The 25923-nt window shown below is 31.8% G+C and overlaps 2 protein-coding genes across 2 annotated transcripts; both read right to left on the reverse strand.

Annotated features, from left to right (window-relative positions):
- Positions 1–3806: 3806 nt before the first annotated feature.
- Positions 3807–7565, reverse strand: LOC142637867 (oligopeptide transporter 1-like). Its single transcript, XM_075811817.1, has 7 exons — positions 7490–7565; positions 6326–6771; positions 5901–5998; positions 5209–5781; positions 4841–5108; positions 4512–4694; positions 3807–4424 (listed from the first exon to the last, which is right to left on the reverse strand). The coding sequence occupies exons 1-7, from the start codon at positions 7563–7565 to the stop codon at positions 3807–3809; spliced, it is 2262 nt and encodes a 753-aa protein (XP_075667932.1).
- Positions 7566–8619: 1054 nt separating this feature from the next.
- Positions 8620–14258, reverse strand: LOC142641004 (oligopeptide transporter 1-like). The gene is made up of 7 exons (XM_075815354.1): positions 13831–14258; positions 12695–13137; positions 10919–11016; positions 10227–10799; positions 9858–10125; positions 9527–9709; positions 8620–9439 (listed from the first exon to the last, which is right to left on the reverse strand). Exons 1-7 carry the CDS (start codon positions 13904–13906, stop codon positions 8819–8821), a joined length of 2262 nt encoding a protein of 753 aa, XP_075671469.1. The 5' UTR covers positions 13907–14258; the 3' UTR covers positions 8620–8818.
- Between the last annotated feature and the right edge of the window lie 11665 nt (positions 14259–25923).

Here is a 25923-nt window from a genome sequence, read left to right on the forward strand (position 1 = left end):
CCTATTCGGTTATATTCTCTCCATTTGGTCCACTTTGTTCCATTTGGTTCATTCAGATCACCTCAGTTCATTTTGGTCTACTTCGATTTATTTTTGTGCACTTACATAATGGGAAAAGACATGTTTGGGTTGAAAGCACCTATCTAAATTGAAATTTATTAAAAAAAAATTTTAAAAAATCTCAAACTCATAATATCTAAAATCTTGTGCATAGTATTTATTGTAGCTACGCTTTTGTTGAGCCACATTATTGTAGCATTTCAGTCCACTTTAATAATGCTAAATTACAGTGAAAGTCTTTCTAAATATAAAGGTTATGAATATACAAATGTAATCTTTAAGGCAGCTATCATTTGTTTTAACGTCATTACTTTTAAATGAATTCCATGAGGTTGATTATATATTTAAGCAAAATAAATAAATACTTACTTATGTATGCATGTATAATTTTTATTTAAATAAATATTCATTCTTTTAAAAGAGATAATCATGATAATCAAAACTCATATCAAACTTATAATGAATTTGTATAATTTATTCTTTAAATATTATTGTAGAGAGAGAGAGAGAGAGAGTATTTGTGATGGGGAACTAAAAAATACAATACCAAAATATATGAACCTAAAATAGGGTTTTAAAAATCACAATGATTCATCACTATAAAGTAGAGTTGCAAGAAAAAATAAAAAATCAAGAGAAAGAGAATAACCACTTTTTAAAATATAAAATATGATAGAAAAGTTAAAATATATATAGTAATAAACACCAAATTATCTAAGTCATGTTATGTAATAGAATAACATTATATTCTTATATACTATCTTTATAATGCAATACGATAAAATCTATGAAATCGAAGAGAATAAAAAAGATAACAACTTAAAAACACAAAACTTAATCATATCAACTCAAAGAAAAGTTTCAAATAATACAAAAATTCATCAACCTAAAGTAGATATGAAAGAAAAATATATAATAAAAAAATCCACCAAAAATGAAGAAAGAAAATGAGTGAGAGAAAGAGAGAGAGAAATAACCTTTTGTGTGTGAAAAAACTATGAATAGAATCAAAAAGAGATTTGTAAATTTATAATAAGAGGAGAGGTATAAGAAAAGCAAAAAACAAAGGAAGATAAATAGATAGTGGAAAAGTGATATTAAGGTAGATAGTAGTGAAGAGATGAAAACGTAAAAATGAGGAAAAAAAGTTAGAAAAAGCATAACAATAAGTTGAGAAATTAATAGAGAAAAAAAAAGAATTAAAAATAAGAGAGAGATTGTTAAAAATGGGTAGATGATGTAGTTGTTGATGTGACTCAACAGTTTCATAGTAACCATAAATGTTATACTTCAACTTTTAGATATATATAGATTTGTTTAGATTAGGATGTATTATGATTAGGTTTTTTTTGGATAAACAAAAGCATCCAACTATTTTCTCGAATATATGAATTATGATTAGTCGTTGATAGATTATAGAAAGTTAGTATTAATATTTTATCTAATTGGAAGTATGCCGTCTATAAATTCACATGTGAACAATAATAAATATCATTCATGACATTCTAAGTTACAAATTATTAGCCAGTCTAATTTAGAGGTTTGGAGACTTCTTCGAAGAAGTCTATAACATTTTGAATCCAGGGCCATTCAAAACTGAATGGTCTCGGATTCAATGGTGATCAAAACCGTGTTTCAACAAAATAAGCGTCCATAACATAACACACATCATTTAAATAACGTGTTACTAAATTCACTTTTAGATTTGTAAACATTTGAAATGGAGAGGATATTTTTACCTTGTATGTATTTCTTTTACTTTCGAGAAAAGTTCCTTGATTTACGTATCAACTTAACATGTATTCTCTCCTGTTATGTCTTGATTTTCATGTAGAACCTCAGTGTAAATCAGACTCAAATTTATGATCAATGTCTACCCTGGTGTGCTCTTTAAACAGTATTTCTGTTTTGTGGCTGGCCCAGGCAGGTTTGAATTTGAGCGCTCAAAAAATATAGCTGAATCACATTGTTGCAGGATTTACAATCTCAATATTCACAATCTGTACACTTTACTCTTCCTTTCTTCCTTAGATCAATTCCAAGGAAAAGTGCCAAATAGATGTCTATTGGTCTAGGAAGCACGGGTGCGGCGTTTGGGCCGTTGCACCCGCGTCCGACGTGGGGACGTGCAGGCGACGCCACTGCCTACGCATCTGTGCCGCGTTGGGCATTAAAAAACTAATTTTTTCGGCGCAATTCGTGCCGATTCAGCCCGAATCGGTACGTATCGAGCGCAAACCGATACCGGCCGAAATCTGCCGATACCGGCCGAAATCGGCAGATTCCGGCCGAAATTCAAAAAAAAAAAAAAGTATTGCTCTTCAGCTAGGCTCTCTCCCATTCTCTGTATTCTAGTTATTATTTACTATTGCTCTTAAATTTGGTATATATTTATATAATGTGAAAAAAGTATGTTTAGCAACATCTTAAAAATATAAATAAAAATATTTTTAATAATTTTTTAATCGTCGCACCTTGCCGCACCCGTACCCTACTTTTTTAAAAATTGCCGAGTCCCGCACCCACACCCAAATCCCAAAACGCACCTGTGCTTCATAGCTATTGGTTGATAGAGTTTTCATTTTTTTTTTTTTTTTTTTTTTGGGTGAGAAGAGAGTCTTTCAGTTTTTGAATCTTCAATACATATGGTAGAGTCAAAGGACTTGTATTGGAGCAACAAACATTCAAGAAATATTAAATTTATATATTAATCTATTTTATACATAACTCAAAACAACCTTTTGTTTTCATCAAGTCCGAATATAAACTGTGCATTGCCTATTAAATTAAGTTGATCATAATAAGTGCTGTCTTTAGAAACTTTTTCTAGAGTGGCCATTAAGAAAATTAAATTATACAAAATCTAATAAATAACTTTAATATATTGACATCACGAAAACAAAAACACACACATACAAGTGCATTATGAATTATTTTTATGAAGTAGGATTATTCTTAGGGGTTTTTTTTTAATGGGTTTTTTTTTAATTGAATATTTTGTTCATTTATTGTTATTTGGCCTAATCTTGTTGTTTGGGTTGATTTTTATTATTGTTATTTGGGTTTCTTTTTTTTCTTTTTTTTTAGGTTTAGGGGTTAAAGATTACATTGGGAGGAGGGAGTAAGATTATTTTTGAAATAATGCTATGGAGACAACAAAAAGCCATAATAATTTCACAACATTTCCAAATTAGTACGCCACATCATTTTCAGGACAAGGTATTGACAAATCTATGTGCATTATTTTCAGACAAGGTTGTCATGCTAATTTGCTACTTTCAAAATGTTTTTCGATGAGTTTACTTCAGATGTGCAGTAAGTGGTTCTAGAATGGCTGCAATGCATGATCTGAAGGAGCTTATTGCATATGGTGCTCTTCCTATCTGGTAATATGGGTTGAATGCATGAAATTGTCAGTTCGCAAGAAATTTGGTAGTGTTGTGATGCAATACAATCATGTCTAAATTTATTTTGCATTTCTAGACATTATCTTATTGGCTTCTTTTTTAACAATGGTTTTTTTACATAGAGAGATTACTGATAGTGGTTCCAGCCTTCCACTTGTAGAAAACAAATTCAATAATTTATATATTAAAAAATATATATTCTTTCATATAACAAGCCCCTTCAGATTAATGCAAACTTGCAAACCAATCTTGGAAATTGAAAAAATAAATATATAATTACCAACAGGCATTGGAGGACATTGAATGTCACATGAGCCCAAGACATAAACCTTAATCATCTCAAAAAACAGGGCACCCCTTTTTCACAATCCCGGGAGCTGTGGGGCATGAAGCCAATGGACAATGATCCATGTCCAGCCCCCACCACTCTGGACCGATTACATTCTTGGATTGAAGAGTGAAGAAAAGCATGATACCCAAAAAGGCAACCCCAGCATCTAAAGCAGCAGATAAGACATAGGTATGTCTAGCCCACCATGCCTTAAATTTTCTGTAAATATAGAAATTGAAGAAAATTCCGACAGCTCCCCAAGCCCAATAGTTCACTGCTCTAGTTGGTGGCATGCTACTTGTAGCTCCAATGATGATAGGCATGTTTATAAGTCTAAGCCACTTGATGTTGGGGTACTTGCGTGAGAGAAACCAGCCAGGAATAGGAGCTAAGAAGCCAACGAGGAAGAACCAGTTCATCTCTTTGTAGATACCATATTTTGTGAACATTCTGAGTGGACCTATGACTCCCCAAATAATGGAAGCATGGTAGAAGACATCATCCCCAGGGCATGTCCAAGGACTCCCCGCAGGCAATAATAACGGATCACATATGTCCTTTATGCTTGAGAGAAGCCACCATGCCGTGGCAAAGTAGGTACTTGAAGCAACAAGTGTTCCAACTAACTGAGATTGTAAATTAACAACACGTGTCATTACATCGAAATAGTAAACAAAATTTCATATAATTTTTACTGGTATTAATTCACTTGCCTGCACAATGAACATGGACCTTGGGGGGATTTTCATATAGTGGCCTAGTTTGAAGTCATTAACAAAGTAGAGTGCTTGTGACATGCTAATGTAGCCATAGGTCTTGAAAGCCACATTAGCGAGGGGCTTCCCTGGATAAATATACCCAATCACCAATTCTGTGATCACGTTTAGCCCTGGTTGCTGCAATTAACAATAAAACATCGTATTGAGAACTGTAGTCTATAAAAAATGGATGCAATATAATGTAGAATGTAACTAACTCATTCGAATGAATGTTTGTTGTCTTTTTATCAATGAAATACAAGGATGGTTAGGCTTATTCATACCGAATTCGTTGTGGCTTGAATTATTCCAATGGGTAATGTAAAAAACAACGCAATGCCACAAGCCATTAATAGTCCCCACCATGGGAGTTGCAACTGTTTGTCAAAACCTTCACAAGCAAACATGGCAAGAGCCACCATTAAAACTAAAATGGTACAAAACCACCACTGAGGGACTTGTTTATAGTTCTTCTTCATCAACCTCGCGTGCACATCGGTATAATTATCCTTTGCTGCACTTGCTGTCTGTTTCCAGAGTGTCCAGATTGTTCTGCTCAATGTTTTTACCCAATTAAAGAAAATCATGAAAAGGCTTTTGACTAACAAAAAATTTTGCAAGAGAATAGAATAGAAGATTTTAAGAAGCTTACTTTCCATTAAAGAGGGCAACATGAGTAAGAGTAGCTGTTAGAGTAGCAAAGCTCAAACCATAAGTAAAAGCAAAGAACACACTTAGATAAAGTTTGCTGTAACTGTCATAAGCTGCATGGTTAATATCAAATGCTTTCTCATTCAGAATTCTGGATATGTTGTAGGGTTGTCCAGTGTGATCAAAAGTGTGGGAAGAATAGATAGGAAACTTCTTGGCATCATATGCATTACTCCAATAAGCAATCGGGATAACGACATAGACAAACAAAATAAACCCCACTAAAATATTGATGATGGCAAACCCAGGTGTGGCTAAGGGGCTGCCCAAAAAGCTAGCTATAGTGGCCCAGTCAAGGCCAAATGAGCCTAGTCCAAGGCCACTGATCCCTCCACCAATTTGTTGGGCTGTAACTGAGTCCTTCCAAATCAAACAAGCAAGGGAGATAGCTGATATTGAAGGGAAAAAATAGCTTGGAACAATGTAATAAGCAAAGCTTGCTGCGAAAATCATGAAGAAGAATTGTATCCTTGTAAGTCCTCCTTTAGGTCTGCTTTCTTTTTCATGCAATGCCCTGCATTTCAAATATTACTTGGTTCATTACAAGGAAGACCGACCTTTCAATTAAACATTGAACTAATTCTTCTTCTAAAATAAGTAAGCTCATTATAGTAAAAAAAAAGGATGGTGGACCTGAATAGAGAGACTTGGACCAGGTTTGCAGGCCACCACATATAAGGTGAGTCAACAAGATATTTTCTGAACAGTCCAGCCCATCCATATCCAAGCATCTGAAAAGTTCATGTGAAAAAGGGTTATGTAGTCGGAATAACACTCTAAGAAGCATTTTGTGTAATACATCGATGGCAGGACACTTTTTTTATTCACATTAGAGCAGCTTATATTCTCCAAAACAAATGGGGGTAAGATTGTCTATCAATTATCTATCCTAGATCCCGAAAAATCAGAGCTTTGTGCACCAGGTACAACCTTTTACTAGTGACTTAATTCTTAATGTGAACAAACAAGTTCTTGTATCATACATTCTTTATGTGAGAAACAGGATCGGTTGGCTATAGCCATAATGCCATTAAAATGAAACCAGAATCCAAATATACCTGAGTAGTTAGTGATAGTATATAGGCTGCTACACCAGAGATACTCCTGTGGTAGAAAGCCTTGACTCCAGTAACAATATGAAGTGCATACACCCCACCAGCCCCAGAATTAGCAAAAATGGTGATCAAAACATGTTCCTTCAAATTGAATGGCCCTGGGTTCAAGGAGAAGGACCAGTTTGTGAGTGGGACTCGAATTGGCTTTGATGGAAGATATGCAGCCATTAGTTTCCCTACTGGGAGCACAAGGATTTGTATTATGACTGGCGTAATTGACAGCTGATTTTGGCGGTACGCAAAAAATTGGTTTACAAAAGAAAGAACAACACATGATATCAATCCAAGAACCCATGTTCGAAATGTCAATGTTGGCTGTGTTGGGTCATCTGTTGGAGGAACTGTAAGTCTAACTTGTTCGATTGGGCTATCATTGTCTTCATCCCCTGCTTATATAGAATGACCACATTATTAAAAGTCAAATGCAAAAAATTTGAAAGAAAAAATAAATTATTTCTTTAAAAATTTATTTCTGAATTTATTAAGATGAATAGAATTGAATGATAGTAAAAAAAAAAAATCAATTAAGTGCCTCTGTTGTCATGGATTTAAACAAAATTTTGTGTCGACTTTAATAATATTTCAGAGCTATGCTTCTCATTGAATGTTGAGAAACAATACCAGATTAAATAATGAGCTATTGTGATGAAGAAAGTAATTCTTCTCACAATATATTCTGTATGGTACACGAATGACAAACAAAACATGTAGTAGACAAGGTTACACAACAAATAATAATAATAATAATAATAATAATACTCAATAATTTAAAGAAAAACATGTTTTGTGCTAAAGCTACTGTCATGCGTACCCAACATACATGCAATTTTCATCGATCATAGCAAAAAAGCAAAGGGTGGTGAATTATGAAACCAGGGTAAACTATGATTCCCATGAAGTAGAACTACACAACAAATCCAAGAGAAATGTCATTTACATCAATTGAAACAAAACATGTTCTGTAATGAGGTTGATTTCATGCATGCATTCCCAGCCATATATGTAGCATTAATGAATCATGACATAAAATGCGACGAATCATGAATTATGAAACTCTATTTTCTGTGTGTTTGTGTTAGATAGAGAGAGAGAGAGGGAGGGAGTTACCAGTCATGTTAGTACTGGACTGAGTCTTCTCAAGTGACATTGCTTTAGGGTCTCCATTTTCATCGTAACCTGTCATGGCTCTCACAAAGCTTCTCCTTGGACGCACTTTCAAACTCACACAGCAATTTATATATATATATATATATATGCACCACCCTTGTGATCTTAAAGTCTCACACAATCTTGTAATGTTATTACACACTATAAACAGGATATTAAAACAAAATAAAAGTTGTTCTTAAAATTTTTAAGTGAATAATGAGATTTTAAAGCCAAAAGTTTGCGTTTATGGTGTAAAAACAAACAAACAAACAAACAAACAGTGAAACAAACTTTTAGGTTTGAAAGGCGGTCTTTTGGAGAAACAAGGAAACTACATTACCACACAGTTCATAACTAAGTTGGCTCGCTAAAGAAGGACCACTTATTTCATTAAGAATCTTTCATTAATCTTGCATGCATTTCAATATAAGTTCATGCTTATCATACCAAGAAGGAAAAAAGGAAGTAATCTTTATTGCTACATTGAGTAGAGATTATAACAAGAATAGTAATCTTTATTACTGAAAATAAAAGATGTTATAATGGAATAACTAAACTTTATTTTTTCTTTGATAGTTATAAAATAACTAAACCTATTCATAGGTTTGGTTGTAATTTGTAATATTAGAATAAAACTTAATGTCTATATTTAGGAAGTATGTTACTTAGGATTTGTTTGAAATCCGCTTATTTTGTTGAAATTGAAAACTTTTTGTTGAAAATACTGTAAATAAAGGTAAAAATAAGTTGAAATAGTACAGTGAAATCATTAATAGTACCAAAAAGTGCAGCGAGACCCATGAATAATAGTAAAAATAAGTTAAATAGTAAATAAGCTGGCTTTTTAAGATGGAGCCAAACGCACACTTATACAATCAAAATTCCTAAAAAAATAGTCTATAGAAAAATTGAGAGAGGGAAGTTTTTTTAAAGATTTTTTACTTTTATAATTGTTAAGTTCAAATATTAAAAAAATTATCAATTTTAGAAATTATTAAATCCATTAAGGAATAACTATTACAAGTTTACAACTCTTTTAAAAATAGTTATTATTTCGTATAAAAGTCCCCTCAGATTATGCAAAATTGCAAACCTATTATAAAAAAATAAAAAATAAAAACCTTATTTAATTACAAAAAAGAATTGCATCTTTTTACAATGCCTTATTGGCCCAACATGAAGAAACATATATCAAATTAATGAATTCTACAACCTCATCTCCCAATTTCATCAGGCATTGGAGGACCTTGAATGTCACATGTGCCCAAGACGTAAACCTTAAGCATCTCAAAAGGCAGGGCACCCCTCAATTTTAACCCCAGGAGCTGTGGGGCATGAAGCCAATGGACAATGGTCATCACTGGCCAGACCCCACCACTCTGGACCAATTATATTCTTGGATTGAAGTGTGAAGAAAAGTAGAACACCCAAAAAGGCAACCCCAGCGTCTAGAGCAGCAGATAGGACATAGGTATGTCTAGCCCACCATGCCTTAAACTTTCTGTAAACATAGAAGTTGAAGAAAATTCCAACAGCTCCCCAAGCCCAATAGTTCACAGCTCTGGTTGGTGGCATGTTACTTGTAGCTCCAATGATAATAGGCATGTGTATAAGTCTAAGCCACTTGATGTTGGGGTACTTGCGTGAGAGAAACCAGCCAGGGATAGGTGCTAAGAAGCCAAGAAGGAAGAACCAGTTCATCTCTTTGTAGACACCGTATTTTGTGAACATTCTGAGTGGACCTATGACTCCCCAAATAATGGAAGCATTGTAGAAGACATCATCCCCAGGGCATGTCCAAGGACTCCCCTCGGGCAACAATGAAGTATCACATATGTCCTTTATACTTGTGAGAAGCCACCATGCTGTGGCAAAGTAGGTACTTGAAGCAACTATTGTTCCAAATAACTGAGAATATAAATTAACAACGTGTATCATTATATGAAAATAGTCAACAAAAATTCATATAAATTTTACTGGTACTAATTCACTTGCCTGCACAATGAACATGGATCTTGGTGGGATTTTCATATAGTGGCCTAATTTAAAGTCATTAACAAAGGAGAGTGCTTGTACCATGCTAATGTAGCCATAGGTCTTGAAAGCCACATTAGCGAGGGGCTTTCCTGGATAAATATAACCAATAACCAATTCTGTGATCACGTTTAGACCGGGTTGCTGCAATTAACATTAACACATATTATTGAGAATTGTAGTCTTCATAAAATTGATGCAAACTAATGTGTAGTGTAATTAACTCTTTCAAATGAATGTGTGGTGTCCTTCCAATAATTAAATACAAGGATGGTTACAGGCTTATTCATACCGCATTCGTTGTGGCTTGAATTATTCCAATGGGTAAAGTAAAAAACAGCGCAATGCCACAAGCCAGTAATAGTCCCCACCATGGGAGTTGCAGCTGTTTGTCAAAACCTTCACAAGCAACCATGGCAAGAGCAACCATTAAAACTAAGACAGTATAAAACCACCACTGAGGGACTTGTTTATAGTTCTTCTTCATCAATCTTGTATGCACATCCGAATAATGATCTTTTGTTGCTCTTGCTGTCTGTTTCCAGAGTGTCCAGATTGTTCTGCTCAATGTTTTTACCAAAAAAGAAAATCATGAAATGGCTTTTAACTAAAAAGAACTTTTGCAAAACAATAGAATAGAAGATGTTAAGAAGCAGCTTACTTTCCATTAAAGAGGGCAACATGAGTAATGGTAGCTGTTAGAGTAGCAAAGCTCAAACCATAAGTTAAGGCAAAGAACACACTTAGATAAAGTTTGCTATAACTGTCATAAGCTGCAAGATTAATATCAAATGCTTTCTCATTCAGAATTCTGGATATGTTATAGCGCTGTCCAGTGTGATCAAAAGTGTGGGAAGAAAAGATAGGAAATTTCTTGGCATCATATGCATTACTCCAATAAGCAATCGGGATAATGACATAGACAAACAGCATAAACCCCACTAAAATATTGATGATGGCAAACCCAGGTGTGGCTAAGGGGGTGCCCAAAAAGCCGGCAACAGTGGACCAGTCAAGGCCAAATGAGCCTAGGCCAAGGCCCTTGATCCCTCCACCAATCTGTTGGGCAGTGACTGAGTCCTTCCAAATCCAACAAACAAAGGAGAGAGCTGATATTGAAGGGAAAAGATAGCTTGGGACAATGTAATAAGCAAAGCTTGCTACAAAAACCATGAAGAAGAATTGTAGCCTTGTATGTCCTCCTTTAGGTCTCTTTTCTTTTTCATGCAATGCCCTACATTTCACATATTACTTAGTTTATTACAAGGAAGACCGACTTATCAATTAAACATTGCACTAATTCTTCTTCAAACAGAAGCAATCTCTGTATAAAAAATAAAAAGATGGGTGTACCTGAATAGAGAGACTTGGACCAGGTTTGCAGGCCACCACATATAAGGTGAGTCAACAAGATATTTTCTGAACAGTCCAGCCCATCCATATCCAAGCATCTGAAAAGTTCATATACAAAACAGTGATGTAGTGGGGATAAAATCCTGAGAAGCAATTTATGTAATACACTGACGGCATGGCGTTTTTTTATTCACACTTGAGTAGCTTATATTCTCCAAAAACAAAACGGGGGTCAGGCCATCTATCAGAACTTTGTGCGTCGGGTACCAATGGCAAAACCAGGATTTTAGTTTAGGGGCCAAGATTAAAAGTCACATTAAAAGCACAATTAATCTATAAAATGATCAATTCATATCACTAATAATCAAAGGAAGAAATTAATCTAAATACATAAAATTTACATTTTTAATTTGATTCCTTTAAATAAATTGAGAAAATAAATCAATCTAAAAGTATTAAGAGTAAACCTACAAAGTTGTCAGGAATCTTGTAACTCAACTAACACCTCTTAATATTTCTAACAGAGAAATTTAAGGTTCAAAATTTTGAATCTCCTTACCCCTAACCATCTAATTATCAAAAATATAAAAAATAAAAATACCACAAAGTAGTATACATGTCTAACCACCATGATAGCATTTAAAAAATATGTAAAAATCAACATTCCATTTTCTATTCTTCTAAAAATGTAGATTTGATTCAATCAAAAATAAATGTAGATTTGGGGTTTACAATTTTTGTAATGTACGAGGATATATGCGTGTGTGCAGGGATGGACACAGGTGGGGCTTGGGACCCCTGGCCCAATATTTTTTTAGTAGGTATATTTTCAAAAAAATTAATAATAATAATAACTTGGGACCCCCCTCACTTAGGATCTTGGCCCCCCTCCAAAATTTTCAGCCCCATTACCAGCCGGCCAACCCAATGTAAATCAACCCAAAAAAAAAAAAACCTCCAAAATTTTGAGCCACAATTGACAATACCCAGCCGGCCAGCCCAATGTAAATCATTAAAAAAAAAAGTAAGTACAAAAATTCAGTCCAAACTCCAAACAGAGAACGTAATAGAAAAAGAAAAAGAAAAACCGAGAAGAAAGAGAAAGACTGAAAGACAGAGAGATTTTTTTTTTCCACTTATCTCTGTCTCCCCCTAGCCTGAATTCCTGGGTCCGTCCCAGTGTGTATTTTTAATTATTTTGTGTTAAATATGTAACCCACTGATTGAATTTCCCTAATTAAATTAAAAAAAGAATACAAGAACTTACTTCTTTTTTTGGATAGGAAATTCATTAATTTCATTCCAACATAAATATGGCAGGTACAGAGTACTAGGCCTGCACTTATCTTCTAGCATATTTACTATTTGAGTTACAGCACAACAAAGATCTTCTTCCAGTATAAGTGCTAATTAAGATTTAAGAATAGTGAATTGGGCAAAAAAGTGATATGGTTTGGTGTGAGGAAATTTCTTTTCCTTTTTCTTCCATGTTAGGGTCTGTTTCTATAAGTTGGGAGTGCTTTTTCTGTTTTTTTTTGCTAAGTCAGGGGATAAAAACTAGTTATTAGGTTCAGAGAGTAGAGTATCTATAGTATCTATAGGCATTTTTTTAGAGTAGTCCGGGGGAGCAGTTGGTGAGTTTGATTAGGTACTACAACCTTTGACTAGAGTGGCCTATATTCTTAATGTGAACAAAGAAGTTCTTGTATGATACAGTGTTCATGTGAAAAGCAGGATCATAATTCCATTAAAATGAAAACAAGAATCCAAATATACCTGAGTAGTTAGTGATAATATAAAGGCTGCTACACCGGAGATATTCCTGTGGTAGAAAGCCTTGACACCAGTAACAATATGAAGTGCATACACTCCCCCAGCCCCAGAACTAGCAAAAATGGTGATCAAAACATGTTCCTTTATATTGAATGGCCCTGGATTCAAGGAGAAGGACCAGTTTGTGAGAGGCACTCGAATTGGCTTTGATGGAAGATATGCAGCCATTAGCTTCCCTAGTGGGAGTACAAGGATTTGTGCTGAGACTGATGAAATTGACAGCTGATTTTGGCGGAACGCGAAAAATTGGTTCACAAAAGCAAGAAAAACACATGATATCAACCCAAGAACCCATGTTCTAAATGTCAATGCTGGCTGTGTTGGGTCATCAGTTGGAGGAACTGTAAGCCTAACTTGTTCAATTGGGCTATCATTGTCTTCATCCCCTGCTTATATAAAATGACTACATTATTAAAAAAAAAGTAAAAGAAAAAAGATTTAGAAGGAAAAAAAAAAAATCTTTCACTAGAAATTTCCTTCTGAAATTATTAAGATGGATTGAATAAGTGCCTCTATCATCATGGATTTAAACGATATTTTGTGTAAACTTAATAGTAATATTTTAGTGCTATGATTCTCATTGAATACTGAATATACGAGAACCAGATTAGACAATGAGCTATCATGATAAACAAAGTAATTCTTCTGAATATATTATGTATAGCACACGAATGAGTAAATACATCATAAAAAACAAACAAAATATGTAGTAGATAAGATTACAAAACAAAACCAGAAAAATAAATAAATTATAAAAATACTCACCAATTAGAAGAAAAACATGTTCTGTACCAAAGTTTATGTCATACATACCCAACATACATGCAACTTCATCAATCATCACAAAAATAGATAAATATAGGTGATGAATCATGAAACCAGGGTAAACTATGATTCCCATGAGTATAATTACACAACAAATCCAAAAGAAAAGAATTTTACATCTATTGCAACAAAACATGATCTGTAGCATTCATGAATCACAACATAAAATTTGTTGAATCATGAACTGTGAAACTCTATTTTCTGTGTGTGTGTGTGTGTGTGTGAGAGAGAGAGAGAGAGAGAGAGAGAGTTACCAGTCTTGTCAGTATTGGATTCAAGCTTCTCAAGCGACAATGCTTGAGGGTCTCCATGTTCATCGTAACCTGTCATTGGCTCTCACTCAGCTTCTCCTTGGACACAACGATTTATATATACACTACCCTTGTGTTCTTTAAGTCTCACACAATCTTGAAATGTTATTACAGTGTAAACAAGATATTAAAACAAAATAAAATTCTTCTTTAAATTATTAAGAGAATAATGCAATTTTAAAGCCTGAAATTTGCATTTGTGGTGGAAAAAAATAAAAATAAAAAGATATAGATAGATAGATAGATATATATATATATATATATATATATATATATATATATATTTGGAAAGGCAGTCTGTTGTAGAAACAAGGAAACTACATTGATACACAGTAGCATTTATTTCATTGAGAATCATTCATGAATCTGGATATACTTTCTGAGTCGTCGTGAACATTGCATGCATTTCAATATATGTCCATGCTTGACAGAGTCCTGATACCGTTACCATACCAAGAAGGAAAAAAGAAAAAGAGAGGAAAACTAAGAAGACATTATACGTGGAGGAAGATTTGCATTTTCAAAGGGTGGTTGAAGTTTGACCTCTTGAGTTGAGAATTGGATTCTGAGCTAGCTACTTGACAGCTAATTAATCTTAAAGCCTTAAAATGGAGATAGTTGGAGATTGAATTTGGAGGACTAACGAAGTGGTTATTCTTATGACTTATGACATCCAAGTAAAGTGTTGCTGGAGGTCCATTTAGTCAATCTTTATGGAAGATGTGATCCTTAAGTTTCTTTTTGGTGAACTGTTATGGATTTAGTGAAAATTCAACAACTGCTTAATGTGACATATTGTAATTAATATATAATAAAAATAGTTTCAATGATACTCCCGTGTGAAAGTGGGGAAAGGATCCCTTCTATTGGATAGACCAATTCCCTCTCATTTCTAGGTAGATACGAGAAAAGTGATATTTATTTGATTTTTAAGTATGATGTAACTTATAAAATAATAATAATTAGAGGAAATTGAGGGAGAGAATCTTATCATGTGAAGATAATGTTTCTTTAATTATAATTAATAACTTGCTTCCTTAGCGAGTTATGAAAAAATTGGTGTCTCTTGCATTGCTCATTGAAACTGGGAGCTTTCTTGGCATGAGATATAGTAAGAGCAATAATGTAATGAATTGCCTCTTGAAATGTCAATTACATGTGGCACATGAATAATAATTTAATGATATCATATGAGGAATGAAATCAAGAACAAGTCAGATTTCTTTTCTTCATAATATTAATTGCCTCAAAGGGGTTGGTTAACGGGTGCTATCAAGACATTTGTTAATGAACTATTTTATGAAAGTTTTGATACTAATTTTATGGAAAACATAAAAATAAAAAAATAAAAAGTTGCAAAAAAATCAGTTATTTTTTATTTTCTCATAAAAAATTTCTAAAAATACTTATGAAACTAATGTCCTTAGGACATCAATTCACTTTTCCCTTAAATGTTTTGCCATTTTTTGCATGATTGCATTCCTTAAGGCCCTCCATCTTGTCAATTGGTGTTCTTGTATTGTTGATTCTTTATTAGAAATTGATGGAGGGTTCGTTGGTTTATATTGTAAATAGTAAATTCCACAACAAAAACTAAAGAAATTAATCTAAATTTGAAAATTTTAATTTGACATAGTGAGTATTACCCCCAATTAACACATTTAATAAGAGCTTAATGTATTACTCTCCTTTAACTTTTACAATAACACATCATATCATTTCATGTCATAAACTATATAATAAAAGTTGCAACGATTTGTTAAATAAAAAAACAACATTTTAGTTGTTCTTAAGGTGCCAAGGGCCAAGGTGCTTGAAGGTGAATTGGCACAACAATTCAAATTACAAAGTTAGTAATTTATTGTAATTATCTCCAAAAAACAAAACTTTTCCCCTACGGCTTTATTAGTTTTTTAAATAGAAATAAATGCTAATTGTTGTTATCAACTTTTCTTATTTTCTTTTTCCCACAAAAAAAACTTTTCTTATTTTCTTTTCTTTTCTTGCCGTGATCCAAAAATAAATAATAAAAAAAATCCAGTAAATCATTGAACGTTATGGTGAAATATGGCTATTTTTTTTTAATACACTGTTTTTATTAAAAGTTACCATAATTTTTTAATGAAATTTGTGGTATACCTTTATTTTAGAACCATTTTTTCTCTTTCGTGTGTGTATGTTTCTCAAAAAAAAAAAAAAACACTTCTTCTTTGTATCCTTTTAGCACTAAAAGCCCTTTAAAAAAAAAATCCGAAATCCATTTATAGAGGGAAAAAAAATTGCAATAAAGTATGAGAATTGTTATGGTGTGTAAGGCGGAAAAGAAACTGTTTGGAAATATAACTCTTTAACCCCTTTTTTTCACTTTTTTTGGATTTCACTTTTTTATCTACCATACGCAAGTTTTTCACAAATAAAATTACGATTTATCCTTAAGCATGCGTTCAAATCACCCCCATATCCCTCAACTTTTGTAAGATTTCAAATATAAAAAAAAAAAAAAAAAAAAAGGAAGATTTCAAATTAAAATGTCTTGCGGCCTTCGAAGCTTTTCTATACTCCATAGAGGGCGTTTGGATAGCAAAACGTGCGTCCATGTTCAACTTTTTTTTTTTTTTCCACGCGCATCTGTCACTGTTCATTGGCCATGAACAGTGATTTTAGGCCAATAAACAGTACTTTTTGGAATGAACAGTAATTTTTACACATTAAAAAATTATTTTTGTACAGTATTTTCAGTTTTCAGCAATAAGTTCTATCTAAACAGACCCATAGTAGAGTGGACCTGCCCCATGGCACCAATTTCACGCCCACTTTCTGAAGGTTTTCACTTTCCTGTTCCATGGGAAATGGAAGTGGCTCAAATCTTGGAATTTGGTTTCTAAAATGACTAGCTATTTGATATGTCAAAATTTATCCTCAATGACAAAAGAAATGTGCTGAGAGATGGGCAAGATATGATGGTTTTCATCACTGTCAATCTTTGTGCATAGAATATTTGGTGAAGATCATAATTGTGATAAGATATGATGTCACTCCTGACAATGATTTTTGTCTCTTTTGTTGGTGGTGATGGTACCATTTTGGTGAGGACTCATGATGAAGTACTCATGTTCCTTCAAATGTTTACAAAGAATGATTTTTTCACTCTGTTTTTCCTTTCTTTTACACTATCATATCTCATAATATGGTGTGAGAGTAAAGGAAATACGTGTGATAATAATGTGATCTTCATTATTTACTGTATGTGTATTTAGAGAGGGTGTTAAGCAGCCAAAACTTCATCATTTGTTAGAGATTGTAGTCATTGTACATCTTTTTTTTTCTCTTTTCCTTTTCTCTCTTTTGGTTGTGTGGGTTAGATGAAAAAGATAGTTGGTACTTTTTGAATTTAAGCAAAGGGCACATATAAACTACGATGATGGTGTCCAAGAGAAGTTTCTGCAAAATTGATGTTATGATTACTAAGATGGAGATTTTAGGTCCACGACCTATTTGCTAAGTTACATATATATAGATAGATGTATAAATAGATAGAGTAGAATTTGAATGGAAGACTTTTTTATATTAATTTCTCTATACATCAAGCCAATACATTCAATATTTTTTTTAATTAAAAATAAGATATGATCATAGTTTTGACAACAAGGATCTTTATCAATTAAGTTAACTATAACCTATTACTACAAAGGTTAGGTCATTTTGTAGTTGTACTCTGGTTATGTAATGTATTATAAACTTGGTTTAAAACACTACTATTACTATTTTCGTGTGTGTTCTAATAAGTATTACTGTTTACTCAAAAAAAAAATTTACTTGTTCTTAAAAAATAAAATAAAAAAAGAACCCATTGCTAGTTATATTTTAAATGCATTAGGATCATACAAATTCTTCTTCTTTTCTTTCTTTTTTTTTTTCTTTTTAGAATAAAATAATATGATTTTCTATAATAAAAATAATAATAATGTGATCAAATTGAGGGGATCTCATTATCCTTTTTTGAATAAACTCGTCTCTAACAGAAGAAGTTTTACTTTGATGTGATCACCATGTCATCAATATCAAGTTTACAACAAAATTTATAACAATTTTACAATATTTTCAAAATGGTCTATCACCTCACACATGGGTTCAACAAAATCTATATATAATTTTTTTTAATGGCTTACGTCTACTTGTCAAAAAAATGCTATGTTCATAACATTTTTGAAACACTTTCATAACAAATCTAAGTGTCAAGTTGTAATTGACTATTTTAGGTGGGCAAAAAAAGTAATTTGAGTTATGGGTTCTATTGGGGGACCACAATTTGACTCCCTACAGCTACTCTAAAAACAGGCCCGCGTGGCGTGATATCGAATGCCATAAAAGATTTGAATGTGTCTTCCTCATCACCAATTGAGGTGGAATGGTACAACTCATGGTCCAACAAATAGTATCAAAGCCAAGGTCATGGGTTTGAGTCACGAGAGCATCATTGTGAAGGAGGGATTGTTAGGGGACCACAATTTGACTTCTTACAACTACTCTAAAAACAGACCTGCATGGCATGATGTCGAATGCCATGAAAGATTTGAGTGTGTCTTCCTCATCACGAATTGGTTTTGAGGTGGAATGGCATAACTCATGGTCCGACAGGTTCAAATTAGAATCAATAACAACTTACCAACTATGATTTGTTATGAAAATGTTGTAAACGTAACACTTCTCAGCTGTCTAATTTTGTAGACTCTTTTTCTTTCCTTTTTTGATACATTGATAGTTGGGAGTAGACAATACGAACCCTAAATATCTCTGTTAGAAACAACAAGAGGTGCCAACCTGATAAGCTGCTAGGTTCCTAGCAAGTGATAGGCTAATTTGAGAATGCCATATATTGTTGTGAATTTTTGTTATGTCCCTTTCCAAATAAGGATGATTTTCATATATATTGTATTTCATTACTAATAAATGTCTTAAAAAGAGCCCAAAACATCCATGAAAATATTTTCACAAATTGATTGTTAGCAAAATTTCTATCTTGTATTAAAAAAAATAATAATAACGAACCCATTGTAAATTTAAATTGTAAGACCCAATATTATTATATGATCTGTTATTCAAAAAACAAATCATGACAAATTTCCTACCAATAATAAACCACTTATTATAAATATATATATATAATGAAAACTTTTGTTTAATGATAAAAATAAAATAAAAAAATAGAGAAAAGACTATGTTTGACTTTTGATTGACCTCATATTATTTTCTCACGTAAACTTTTAAGACTCCATAACTTTACGCATCATTATTCTATTATATATTATTAATTGATTTTAAATTTTTTATATTATATATATTAATGTTCCAATAACATCTTACCAAAATATAAATTTGGTATGAATAGACAAAATAAATGAGAGAGAAAATCATTTTTTGTGGATAAAATCATATTTTATTGAACTTTTCCGTGTGGTGCACAAATTCACAAAGTAGAATAAGCCTCTATCGTTAGGATCACAATCATTTTGAGTCAAGCCCCTGCATAAAAACATATGCAAAGGATTTTATACTAATACCTCTAGGGATTTTAGGAAAAAAAAAAATCTCATTTTATCCTCTTAAAATTTTGTTGATGTTGACAAGAGCTGATAAGGCAAATCTCAATGTGGAACTCATGTTTCCGAAATTGTGAGTGCAATTTTTTTTTTTTGCACTAAAATCGTGTCAGCGTTAACTAAAGTCGTTTTTTGGAAACACAGCTTTTGGGTGGACACTTATCCCATTAGCACCTGCCACATCAGCGGAATTTTAGCCAAAATATTGTTTTCAAAGCACAATTTTATGGAGAGACTATTCTATAAAATATTTTTCCCTTAGCGATATTTTTAATATTGCTAATAATTTTTTTTTTTTAAAGCAATACCTTTCTTCAGTTTCTTGTATTTGAAAAACTTTCCAAGTAAACTTAATCTTGTACAAACATCTGTAGATTCTGTACACGTTCATCCTCTCTATGAATTCAAGAGAGAAGCATAAAAAACATAATCAGTGTTATTTCATATGGTATTAGAGCCAACACCACCATCAAAATTACATAAAATATTAAATAAAATAAAATAAAAACACCTCCTTTATAGTGATTGTCTGTTTTTCATTCCTTCGTTTCTCGTTTTTCATTCCTTCGTTTCTCGTTTTTCATGGTGTCAACATCTTACTCCTCGATCGTAAGGAGTAAAGACACAATTTCAACACATCTAATATTATATTATTTGTGTTTTCAAAACAAAATTATATTATTTGGTTTTTAATTTAATTAACAAAATAAAGCTAAGTTATATATACTCACACACACAAGTATAAAGAAACCATTGTGCACAGACATCCCTGAGACTAATATATTTTTAGCAACTATATTTTTTTCTTAAAGTGTGTATTATAGTTTATAATTGAACTTTTTAAGTTTAATAATGTCTTCTTTGAACATCTATTTAAAAATAAATAAATAAAAAACTCTTAATTAATACTGTAAGTGTTGAAATATAACACCTATGCAATTATATTAGCGGTGCTAGGTACCTTGGTCTTCAAAGGAGAGATCCCTCGTTATATGGGTGGCTATGGTTTATCAATATATAAAATACCATGTTGTTTCATGCAGGAATTAATTATTAAAAGTAAATTATTGCATTTACAAGTATAACCCACTTTTGAATGATTGGAATATTTACAAGTTTCATGAACAGCTTTGACCACGATTTGATCAGGCTTAAGTAATTTGTACCCAAATACATTTTAGCCCAGAAAAAATACATTAAAGTGAGAGAAGAAATGCACAAAACCTTGCTATTGAATTAAACCAATAAAAAAAACAAAGACTTAATAGGTGGTTATGGTTTATCAATATATAAATATCATGGTGTTTCATGCATGAATTAATTATTAAAAGAAAATTATTGCTTTTACAAGTATAACCCACTTTTGAATGAATGCAAATATTTTATTTGAAAACCAACTTTTCTAACAAGATCTCACCATCCATGCTTCAGCCTTCTAATCATGTCCGATTGACCAAGCCATACATGTTCTCAAGCCAGAATGAGCCTCTATACTTAGGTGATCACACTCATTTTTTATTCAGGCGTCGATGCATTCCATTAGCTATCAGAACTACAGCATGTTCTTATTCTCATAATGTCCATATGGTTTTTCATAATTGGTTCTTTACACATTCTACAAAATGATGCAAAAGCATTGTAATGGAAACATGAAATATAAGATACTATAATTAGGATAAGAAATTATGTGATATTATCAAATTATTCACCGGATATAGTCCTTGAGCATTAATGAAATAATATGATTTGGGTTTTGAGCCCATTCCATGAAGTGAAAGAAAAAGTAGTAGGTCGAGAGTCTAAATTATATTGTAAAGAAAATACAAACTTCATGCTCAATCCGTGAAGTTGAGAAATAAATTAAATAATGTGGACTTTGAGGGCATTATATGATAGAGAAATTGTTGGCCGTGAGCCCAAACTGTGAAGTGATGCAATAAATTACAATAAATATGTGGATTCTTGGAAAGATGTGACCCTATTTAATTATAATAAATTCGTTGGTAAAAAAATTTCACAACTAAACATGACCTGAATCTTAAAAAAAAAAAAACTAAACATGACCTATTGTAATTACGGCATAATAAAAATAGTGTCAATTATCGCTCATGTGAAAGTGAGCAAAGCTGGAAAGGATCCCCTCCTGTTGAATTGACCAATATCCTCCCATTTTTAGGTAGATGCAAGAAAAATGGTATTTATTTTATTTAAACATAGCATGTCTTATTGTTAAGAGCCTTGTCGCTCAATTGAATGTTGCCTCTTGATGTTTCAAAGGGAGAAATTCACTGTTCAAAGTTCAAAGTTCAAATCCCCCTCCCCCAACTATCTCAAAAAAAAAAAACCACATGTCCTAATAAATAAAAATCTAAATCAAAATAAGAGGAAATTGGAGGAGGGGATTTTATCAGGTGAAGGTGATGTTTCTCCGATCACAATTCACAACAAAAAAGCATATGTTGCATATGATTTATGCAACATATACATTCTCATTCACAACTTGCTACCTTAGCAACTTGCATTTGATTTATGCAGCATATACATTCTCATTCTCTCGTATTCAATTTCATGTTTGAGAACAAATTTAGCTTTTAATTAAAGAATATAGATTACACAGAACAAAGCACCAAACAAAAGCCATAACAAATTAAATCCATAATAAAAAATTGATGTCAACAACAAATAATCATGTAATAAGAAATTAAAAAATACAAAAATATTGCTTGCTATATTGACTTCTAAAAAAAACACTAAAAGGTGTGAGCAAACATAAAATTTCAGCCTATCTATAAAACTTATTGATAAAAATCATAGTATATATAATAAAAAGGCAACAAATACACAAAATCTATTCAATTTGATGAAAAAAAAAAAAAAAAAAAACTACCTGCAAGGTTGTAGGTAGGGCAGACGGGAGAAAGGAAGAATATAGCAAATAATTGTAGATAAGTAGAAATAATGAAACACCAAAAAAACTGTGTATATATAGTGGGAATTTTAGGCTATGAAGAAGATATGAACAAAAAAGAAGTAGTTTAGGTGAAACTCAAATATTTTTTTTAAAAAACTTTATTATTAGGAAAAAGATGACATAAAATGCAAATTTATCCACCCAAAAAAAATAAACGTAGGAAAAAAAAATTCATCAAGATCAAGATGGTGTCAATTAAAACCATAAATGGCAACGGTAATCTCTTTCTCTCTTTATATATATTAAACAATCTTTTTCTCATTATGATGGGATTTGGATTTTGCACGTGAGAGCTGCGATTATTTATAATAAAAAAAATACATTTTATTTACTCATTATCTGTTGTGGCATACTAGCATATGAGGTTTTCATCATCTTGGCTAGTGGAGTGTCAGTGTCAATACGGGGCTGCTTCGTACTCATTAAAATTTCAACAAATTAAGAAGTTATATCCTTATCAAAAATAAAGATTTAAAATTGATCTCTCTCTAGACTTTAGAGTCTTTATTTAACTGTTCTTTTACTTTAACTACTTTAGTTTAACTACTCTACGTATACTCTAAATTTTTTTTTCCTGAATTATAGATAAATTAATAATAAAATGATTATATGAAGAATTCGGATTGTAATCAAATTAAAAATTTTATCAACTTAGAAATTATAGGACAAAAAGATAAGGACAAAAATATATATCTATTTTTTGATTTTAGAGTTTGTTGATAACATTTTAGATAGACACAATTGTTTTAGTTGTAAATCAAATACTACTTTCTTTCATTGCTTGATTTGTCATATTTATCCAAAAAAATATGTATATATCTATTCGTGGAGTGTCGGTGTCAACATGGAGTTGTTTCGTACTCATTAAAATTTCAACAAATTAAGAAGTTATATCCTTATCAAAAACAAAGATTTAAAATTGATCTCTCTCTAGACTTTAGAGTCCTTATTTAACTATTCTTTTACTTTAACTACTTTAGTTTAAGTACTCTACGTATACTCTAAATTTTTTTTTGAAATTATAGATAAATTAATAATAAAAGGATTATATGAAGAATTTGGATTGTAATCAAATTAAAATTTTTTATCAACTTAAAAATTATAGGAGAAAAAGATATGGACAAAAAATATATATCTATTTTTTGATTTTAGGGTTTGTTGATAACATTTTAGATAGACACAACTGTTATAGTTGTAAATCAAATACTACTTTCTTTCATTGCTTGATTTGTCATATTTATCTAAAAAATATGTCAACGGTAATCTCTTTCTCTCTTTATATATATTATAAACAATCTCTTTCTCATTATGATGGGATTTGGATTTTGCACGTGGGAGCTGCGATTATTTATAATAATAATAAAAAATACATTTTATTTACTCATTATTTGCTGTGGCGTATTGGTGTATGGGGTTTTCATCATCTTGGCTGGTGGAGTGTCGGTCAACACGGAGCTATTTCGTACTCATTAAAATTTCAACAAATTATGAAGTTATATCCTTATCAAAAACAAAGATTTAAAATTGATCTCTCTCTAGACTTTAGAGTCTTTATTTAACTATTCTTTTACTTTAACTACTTTAGTTTAACTACTCTACGTATACTCTAATATTGTTTTTTTTTTTTTTGAAATTATAGATAAATTAATAATAAAAGGATTATACAAAGAATTTAGATTGTAATCAAATTAAAAGTTTTATCAACTTAAAAATTATAGGAGAAAAAGATATGGACAAAAAATATATATATCTATTTTTTGATTTTAGGGTTTGTTGATAACATTTTAGATAGGCACAACTGTTATAGTTGTAAATCAAATACTACTTTCTTTCATTACTTTTTCTTTTTTCTGAGAATACTTTCTTTCATTACTTGATTTGTCATGTTTATCCAAAAAATATGTATATATCTATTCATAAAATCTAAAAATTTATTAAAATTTCTGTAATTTGGTGAAGCCACGTGGCGCAACCACGGCGTTTAAGCCCAACTTTTATTATATATAATATAATATTAGTCGCTAACCCATACAATACACGGGTTTAGGATTTATCTCTTCTTTGAGTAGTTTTTGCTGAGAAACATGTAAATTCAAGCTTATAGAACATGTTTTTAGCATCCATAAAATTGCCACTAAGAAACATTACATATCTGAAACACATGGGCATGTAATGTGGTTCGAGCTAATTAATATCATGTTAAAACATCTGTGTTTATAGATTACTCATGAACAAATAATTAGAAAGCTAGTATTACATTTTGAACATAGGATGATAGTAGTACATTTTTATCTTGTAAATTAACACAAATCAAACAATTAGAAAACATAAAATTATCTTCCAGAGGTAATCACCTATTTAAAACATTTACTGAGTAGATAACTTGAAACTTTCTCACATCTTAGTCCTTGTGTGAAGTACATTGCAACTCATTGAGGTAATGTTTTGGTGCTTCCATTTGAACCATTCACTTTCCCCTTTGATTGCTCATCATCCAAATTAAATGCTCCAATTGATCCTCCACCCAAAATGGAAATTCCTACCCACACTTTCTTTGTCTATAGCAATGTGACTCACACACACAAACACATAAATACATATATAGAAATTCAAACTAAATGATATGCTTTTAAAATCTTAGCGATATTAAGTTAGGATCTAAGACACAAAAATCCATCTCCAAAATATGAATGCAAATTAATTTTGTGCTTCTAAGATCTTACTGACATCAAATATGGGTCTAAGACACAAAAATTCATCTTTGAAATATGCATGCAAATGCTACAAGCACGTAATGAAGCCCCAATATTTACTTTTCCTTTATTATCTATGTGATGCGCAAATAAACACATTATATGGCATTCAACCCAAGTACTAAAAATCATAAAGTAAAACTAACCATGCCCAAAATCCTGGAATTGAATTAAGAACTTTTAGCACCAGAAATAAACCACATAACCATCAACGATATAAATAAAACTACCTTTTCATCTACGGAGAAGACCTTGACAGTACATAAAACTATAATTCCGTTGACTTTTGTGCTAAGTATCAGCTGCATTGTTAATATTGTTGTCATTATTAGAAAGATCCGAACGCCAAAGAAGTCACGATAATCTGAATTTTTATTCAGCACAGATAAGGTATATTCAAAAAAATTTCAAAAAAAAATTTGTCTAAAGAATCGATTTTGACTAATTAGGAAATTTCAAAATGTCTTTTCAACTTAATTTGATTAATGACTTGTGCATAAAAAATTTAAAGACTACAATATTCAACATTAGTTACATCGAAATCATCAAGAAAAAGTAAGCCATAGAGTCATTTTTAAAGGAATCCACATAAAACCCAAAAGCTTCACTATTTTCTTTTCCTAGAGCAAGACAAAGGAATATAAGAACCAATCAATGAGGGAGATTGAGCAAGCAATAATGGCAAAATAAAAAGAAGGGATGAATATAAAAT

Source organism: Castanea sativa, chromosome 6 (genome assembly GCF_040712315.1).
Source record: "Castanea sativa cultivar Marrone di Chiusa Pesio chromosome 6, ASM4071231v1".
Taxonomy (NCBI): domain Eukaryota; kingdom Viridiplantae; phylum Streptophyta; class Magnoliopsida; order Fagales; family Fagaceae; genus Castanea; species Castanea sativa.